Source organism: Gekko japonicus, unplaced genomic scaffold (genome assembly GCF_001447785.1).
Source record: "Gekko japonicus isolate JY-2015 unplaced genomic scaffold, Gekko_japonicus_V1.1 scaffold3275, whole genome shotgun sequence".
In the NCBI taxonomy this organism is placed as follows: Eukaryota; Metazoa; Chordata; class Lepidosauria; order Squamata; family Gekkonidae; genus Gekko; species Gekko japonicus.
Genome location: NW_015168141.1, coordinates 103,397 through 110,849, shown reverse-complemented (window position 1 = coordinate 110,849; position 7,453 = coordinate 103,397). Strand labels below are relative to the sequence as shown.

General features: G+C 47.8%; 1 protein-coding gene across 1 annotated transcript; it reads right to left on the bottom strand.

Annotated features, from left to right (window-relative positions):
- Window positions 1-217: 217 nt before the first annotated feature.
- Window positions 218-7,029, bottom strand: OSTN (osteocrin). The gene is made up of 3 exons (XM_015414934.1): window positions 6,940-7,029; window positions 5,874-6,091; window positions 218-307 (listed from the first exon to the last, which is right to left on the bottom strand). The coding sequence occupies exons 1-3, from the start codon at window positions 7,027-7,029 to the stop codon at window positions 223-225; spliced, it is 393 nt and encodes a 130-aa protein (XP_015270420.1). The 3' UTR covers window positions 218-222.
- Between the last annotated feature and the right edge of the window lie 424 nt (window positions 7,030-7,453).

Genomic DNA, 7,453 nt, shown 5'->3' with positions numbered 1-7,453 from the left:
TGACACTGTCTAACCATCTCATCCTTTGCCGTCCCCGTCGTCTTTGACCTTCAATCTTTCCCCTCCTACTCCAAAGGAAGACCACCCCACTGTCTTTTCTGTGCCGTTTTGTTTCCATCCTGCAGATCAGCTCTATTGTTCAGCACCCGCCTACGAGCAAAGGCAGACTCGGTTTCTTCAGATCCACGCAGGCTTTGGGTGACTGGATCTTACCTGCCTCCACTAACCCCTGGAGTTACTCAAACGGTTCATCCCGATCCGGTCTAGAGGAATCCCAAACCGCCGCTTGGGCACCTCCGCCACTTTCCTGCAGGAGGGGAAGAAGAAGAAGAATCATCGGTAGTTGTGACGACTCAGTAAAATTCCCTGCCTGCCGGACTGTGTCAAGCTAAAGTTAAGCCTCCATGTCAAGGTAACGTTTTCCAAGTAGTGAAAGGGTGATCCCCCCCCCGCCCCCCCATGCATTGCGATCTGTACTGGAGGTTATAAATGTGGAATCGTGGATGCCTCAGCTGAACACCCTCTTTTATTATTTTTGTTTATTTATTGTATTATTCAGATTTATATTCCACTCTCCCTGCAAGCGGGCTCACGGCGGATCTGTTCCCTCTAAGCTGGGTTAGTGTGAGCTAGCTCACAGTTTTTTAGCTTGTGGCTCACACACTTTTGTCTTCGCTCAGGAAGGATGGCTCCAGAGCAAACTGATTTATGCAGTAGGCAAATCACTCGCTCACAACTGTAATGCCAGGAACTCACAAAGTAGAATTTTTGCTCACAGGACTCCACAGCTAAGAGGGAACATTGAAAATTTCAAACATATAATATAAACATAAACAATTAAGACAATTTAAAACAACATAAATTAAAACAGAGCACACTATTTATCCTCATACAGAGGTTTCCTAACCCGGGCCACGTGAGATGGCAGCTTCAATTTAAAATTTTCAGTTTAAATCACCTTCTGCAGAATTAATTCATGGAATAAAATACTATGAAGGGACATCTGCCGGTCTAGAAGACTTTTGAAGGAGATTAGACAGATTTCCTGGATGTGGAAAAGTCCACAAGTGCCCATCAGCTATGCAGACTAAACAGAACCTGCCAGGTTTTTTTGGGGGGGGCAGCTATTTGGGGTGGCTGTTGCCTTTATTCCCTGCTGAGGGGATTCCCAGAACTGGCTAGCTAGTGTGGGAAATAGGACACTGGACCAGAGGAACTTCTGGTGTGATATAACAAGCCTCTTATTTTGTTCTTATGAAAGGTTACAGGGCACGAAATTATCCTGTCCTCATTTTGACAGAGGGTTTAAAAAACGATTATTCTCTGCATCTTTAAGTATGCAGCGAAGTTATTAAAGTTTGTGGGAAGAAAGGAGACTGCAGGGGTTTTTTTAATGTTGAGGGAGAGGCACTCTGTGCATGCCCAGAAGTATTTCTCTTCCAGAACTCAGCCCATGCTGAAAAGAAAGTCTCAGGCTAAATTAGAGCTTTGCTCTAACAACTGAGTAACTGGAAAAGACATATCCTAGAGGGGCAGCCGTGTTAAACTACTGTGGCAAAACGAAAAAGGAATCTTGTGCCACTATAACGAACAACATGCATTGTCGTTTCAGCTTTCATGATAAGAATCTATTTCATCAGATGCATGAACCGATTTCTCAGTCTGCAGATACTGCTACACACATGGGGAAGATTTTTGAGTCCAGTGGCACCTTTATGACCCACAAAGTTTACTTCTGGGTATAAGCTTTTATGTGCACAGGCACACTCCTTTAGGCATCTGACAACAAAAATTGACAAAACAAAAGTTTACACTGGGGAAGGACTGCACAATGCAAAGCCAACAGGAACCCAGCCGGGCCTTTGGTAAGGGGAAAGCACCCTCTAGTGGCTGTCCCAGCTATAGCAATGTCTCCGCTTCCAGCGAAATGAGCGATTTACCGAGTCCATTTAGATAGGCAGGCCGTTCCCCCAAATCTATTTCGCCTGTTATCAGTTTGCACAATTCACAGCATGCAAATTATGTTGTCATGCAAATCAAGCATTGGAGCATTCTTCATCAGTTGTGGTGTGTGTCTACTCTTGTGGGGTAGTAGTATTGGATTACAACAGGGAAGACACAGATTCAAATCTCCACTCGAAGCTGACAGGCTGACATTGGGTCTCTGTCTTTGTGTCTCTCTCTCTCTTCTCTGTCTCTCTGTCTGTCTCTCTCTCTGTCTCTCTCTGTCTCTCTCTCTCTCTCTGTCTCTCTCTCTCTCTCTCTCGGCATAGAGCACAGGGCACTTGGGAAGTGGGGGAGAGGTAGCTGTGAATTTCCTGCATCATGCAGGGGGTTGGACTAGATGACCCCTGGAACCCTTCCTTCTGTATACGTCTTTTAAAATATTTTAATTTTTATTGAAAGAAAGAAAAAATTATCAATAACAAAGGAATTACAGAACAGAAAAAAATAGAGAAAATACAGAACAGGAAAAAACTCCCACATAAATTGAAAGAAAAGAAGGATTCTGATGTTCCCCAAGACAAATATATCAAGGCAAATTTTTCTCTTAGTCTACATATACAAAAAAGAAAGAAAGAAAGAAAGAAACTCTCTTTCTCCCCATTACCTAAATTCCTTTTTCTTTAAACCCACAAATCATCAAGTCACTGTTATCTATTTCATGCAAAAAGGGCTTTCCAATCAGCAATAAACGAACTTATTGTCTTTCCTTTAATCAATGAAGTTTGGCCATCGTCGCAAGTTCCAACCTCTTCTCCAACCAATCCACTGTTGTGGGCAATAGCGGTTCCTCAGTGGAACAGGCTTCCTTGGGAGGTGGTGGGCTCTCCTTCTCTGGAGGTTTTCAACCAGAAGCTAGGTGACTTTTCTCTATAGGCCTGCTGGTCCCATTCTTTCAAGCTGTAGGCATCTGGAGGGTCACATCAAGATGGGTGAGCCCCCTCCGTGCAAGAAAATCCCAGGCGGACAGAAGGCAGGGAGGCGGGACCGGCAGCATGCCTGGAGTCCAGATTTCTGAACCTCACCTCATGAGGAGGTGATCTTATGTCCATCACCAAAGACCTCAAAGTAGCATTCTGCCTTCACACCAACCCTGCAAGGCGGGCCAGGCTCAGAGACGGAGTGGGCCAAGGTCACCTTTGGGGGCTAAAGGGGAATCGTTCCGAATCCCCTCACTGCCTCCTCTCCCCCTCCTCCCAACTCCCCTCCACCCTCCCCATCCGCAGGAGGAATAACCCCGTGAGGAGAGCTGGATGTCTGCAGCTGTCAAGCTCAGGCTTAACTTTCGATTTCTCTAAGTCCTGTTTTCCTTCACCTTCGCTTGTCATGTTGAATTCCTGGGGGGGGGGTTTGTGTTGTTGGAGTGCATGGGAGTTGAGGCCTATCTTTCCTGAAGCTGCACCCCAAGTGTAGGTTCCCATGAGACTGACCTTGGAGTATCTCTCTGCATTGTCGAGGTTGGAGTTGTTGTTGTTCAGTCGCACAGTCGAGTCCGACTCTTCGCGACCCCATGGATCATCTCCCGCCAGGCCCTCCTGTCTTCCGCCATCCTCTGAAGTTGGCTCATGTTCGTTGCATCGATGACATTGTCTAACCATCTCATCCTTTGCCATCTCCGTCTTCTTTGACCTTCAATCTTTCCCAGCATCAGGGTCTTCTCCAGTGAGTGCTCCCTTCTCATTTGGTGGCCAAAGTATTTGAGCTTCAGTTTCATTATCTGGCCTTCCAGGGAACAGTCAGGGTTGATTTCTTTTAGGATTGACTGATTTGATCTTTTTGCAGTCCAAGGGACTCTCAAGAGTCTTCTCCAGCACCATAGTTCAAAAGAATCTATTCTTCGGCGCTCGGCCTTCCTTATAGTCCAACTCTCGCAGCCATACATGACTACTGAGAATACCATTGCTTTGACCATGTGGACTTTTGTTGGCAGGGTGATGTCTCTACTTTTTATCATGCTGTTTAGGTTCGCCATCGCTTTCCTCCCAAGGAGCAGGCGTCTTTTAATTTCATGGCTGCAGTCACAGTCTGCGGTGATCTGGGATCCCAGGAACGTGAAGTCTGTCACTACTTCCACAGCTTCCCCTTCTATTTGCCAAGGAGTGATGGGGCCGGATGCCATGATCTTAGTTTTTTTGATGTTGAGCTTCAAGCCCACTTTTGCGCTCTCCTCTTTTACTCTGAGCAAGAGGCTCTTTAGATCCTTTTCACTTTCAGCCATTAGAGTGGTATCATCTGCATATCTGAGGTTGTTGATCTTTTCCCCAGCAATCTTAATTCCCGCTTGTGATTCATCCAGGCCAGCATTTCGCATGATGTACTCTGCATATATATTAAATAAGCAAGGTGACAATATACATCCTTGTCGTACTCCTTTTCCTATGCTGAACCAATCAGTTGTTCCATATCCGGTTCTAACTGTCGCTTCTTGGCCCTTATACAGGTTTCTCAAGAGACATGTGAGGTGGTCTGGTACTCCCATCTCTTTAAGGCCCTGCCATAGTTTGTTGTGATCCACACAGTCAAAGGCTTTAGCATAGTCAATGAAGCAGAAGTAGATATTTTTCTGGTACTCTCTTGCTTTCTCCATAATCCAGCGAATGTTGGCAATTTGATCTCTAGTTCCTCTACCTCTTCGAAACCCAGCTTGTACTTCTGGTAGTTCTCTATCCACGTACTGTTGAAGCCTAGCTTGTAGGATCTTGAGCATGACCTTGCTAGCGTGTGATATGAGTGCAATTGTGCGATAGTTTGAACATTCCTTGGCATTGCCCTTCTTTGGGATTGGAATGTATACTGACCTTTTCCAATCCTGTGGCCACTGTTGCGTTTTCCAAATTTGCTGGCAAATGGAGTGCAGAACTTTAACAGCATCATCTTCTAAGACTTTGAATAGCTCAGCTGGAATACCATCACCTCCACTAGCTTTGTTGTTAGCAATGCTTTCTAAGGCCCATTTAACTTCACATTCCAGGATGTCTGCTGTGTATCCCCAGTTCTAACAAAGAACGTGTTTGAGTATGTCTTCAATGCTTTGAAATAAATTTTGCTTTTCTTGAAAACGTGGATTTATTCTCGATGCTTGGGGATCCAACAGTTGCATGTTGTTGGAGTGCATGGGAGTAGAGGCCTACCTTTCCTGAAGCTGCGCCCCAAGTGTTGGTTCCCGTGAGACTGACCTTGGAGTATCTCGCAGCATTGCCGAGGTTGGAGAGGGCATCGTATATCTGCCCATGTTGCCATAGAAACGGCAGGAGTAGGTGAGACGTGGGGGAATGTGGAATGTTACGTCTTTTACCTATAATTTGTAATTTCCCATGGTTTTCTTCAGTCATGACAAAAGCTCTTGAACCTATTGCAAGCATATCTCTAATAAACACTTCACTGCCAATCAGGGGTCATTTCCTGCAGAAGCGCACAGGAGTGGAGCTCTGGCAATAAAGAGCCCAGGGGGCGGGCACATGCAACAAGCCCCACCCCCTGCTCCCAGCAGCCTTCAACCAGAGCCAGAAGAAGCCCCTGCTCCCAGCAGCCCTCAGTCAGGCCACAAGGAGCAAGAAGAAGCCAGACAGGTTGCAGAGCCCCTGCTCCGCCTTCAGGTACAAGCTCTCCCTCCTCTGTGAGGGCAGATCTGCACATTCTCCCACCCCTCCAATAGCTAGCAATCCAAAACAGTCCGGTGGAGCCTGAGCGGTGGGTGTTGCCTTCTGACACACTTCCAGTGATGTCAAGGGGTGTGGCATATGCAAATAAGTTATGCTAATAAGTTATGCTAATGAGCTCCTGCACCTCTTTTTCTATGAAATGACCCCTGCTGCCAATAGTGTGTGTGTGGAGAGTGACTTAGCAGCGACCCTCTGGGGACGGCTCACCTCTGCTTGGCTTTCAGATCCAGGGAGGCCGTCGAAAGCCTGTCGAGGGGGGAGCCGAACCCCGGGAAACTGCGCTTCTTCTTGGTCTCCGTGACGTCGTTCTCGAGGGATACCAGTTCGTCCAGGAGCAGGAGCTTCGTGGCCAGGTCAGCGGCCGACTTCTCTTCGCTGGAGGGAGAGGGTGGGCCCCTGCCCAAGACGAGGGGAGACCCGAAGGGCTGCCAAGGAAAGAGAGAAGGGTTGGCAAGGTGCTGGGCTGGCCTCCCCCCTCCCTGAGCATTGCAGAGCACGGCTTTGGTTCAAGATCCTGTGGGACAGACGTCTTTGCCATGGTGGAGCATCAAGACAATGGCGACAGATGGGGCTAATTCGTCGCTCCTTCTAGTGGGCAGTTCAATATCATACAGATGTATGTGTGCTGCAAAACCCTGCACTTTAAATCTGCAGGGAGAGATGCTGGAAATAAACCTCTGTGATATTGAATTGACCACTAGAGGGAGCTAAAAACATGCAGAACGGGTGGGGTGGGTGGGGGAAACACCGGAAGAAACAGGAACATACCAGCAAGCAATACTCCCTCTAAGCCGTGGAGTCTTGTGAGCAAAAATTCTACTTTGTGAGCTTACTGGCATGAAAGTTGTGAGCAAGCGATTTGGCTACAGCATAAATTAGTTTGCTCTGGAGCCCTCCTTCCTGAGCGAAGACAAAAAATGTGTGAGCCGGAGGCTCAAAAACTGTAAGCTAGCTCACACTGACTCAGCTTAGAGGGAACACTGCCAGCAAGTAAAACGAGAATGCAGAAAAGCCGAATGTCTTTTTGATTTAGATCACTCCCCTAAATTTATTATATTATAAACCCTATTTGGTTGGTGATCACTCTTGTCATTTCATCCCCAGGGGCCTTGTGACAGCAGGGGCTTTAAAATAGTGTGAAATATAAAGCTGGCCACTAGAGGGCAGTTTCCAAAGAAGGGATTTGTCCTGGGAGAATGACAGGGAAAAGGCACCACACGGTGAGTTTTGTCATTTCGACCTGTTCCCACCACATTCCGGGCCGACTGCTTACCTGCTGCAATGCATCGGCGTGAAAAGAAGGGCCAGATTGCCGCTGGAAGAGGGTCGCAGCCAGGATGAGGTATGCAGCCACTCGCAGCATCTACAAACCACAACAGGTAGGGTTTTGGGTTTTTTCCCCCAAGGAAGGGCAGAGAGGCACACAGCAGGTGGGCACAGTCAAGTCTGGTCTGCTGCTGGCCGTACGAACTGCACCTCCTCACCTGCATTCCTGTGCCAGAAGCAAAACCTGCAGGAGGTGCTGTGCCATGGCTTTGCCATATTACTAAGCATCACGGGCTGGATCCAGGCGCTCTAGTGACAAGTTCTGGAGGAAGGAGGTGCTGGGTTGTTCTCTGCTGGTCTGCCGCTCCAGCACACCAGAGGGCTGGGAGGTGGAACTGCAGCTTCCAGCTCAGGTGAAACAAGGCCAGGTTTTGGTGTTGTGGCGAAGTGCGCGGACTCTAATCTGGGAGGACCGGGTTTGATTCCCCGCTCCTCCACTTGCGGCTGCTGGATGACCTCGG

Excerpts from the sequence above, each read along its gene's own strand:
- OSTN (XM_015414934.1), bottom strand. The coding sequence starts at position 7,029 with ATGCTGCGAGTGGCTGCATACCTCATCCTGGCTGCGACCCTCTTCCAG. Across the intron at positions 6,092-6,939 it reads ACGCCGATGCATTGCAGCAG|CCCTTCGGGTCTCCCCTCGT; the intron begins GTAAGCAGTCGG and ends TTTCCTTGGCAG. Across the intron at positions 308-5,873 it reads GATCTGAAAGCCAAGCAGAG|GAAAGTGGCGGAGGTGCCCA; the intron begins GTGAGCCGTCCC and ends CCCCTCCTGCAG.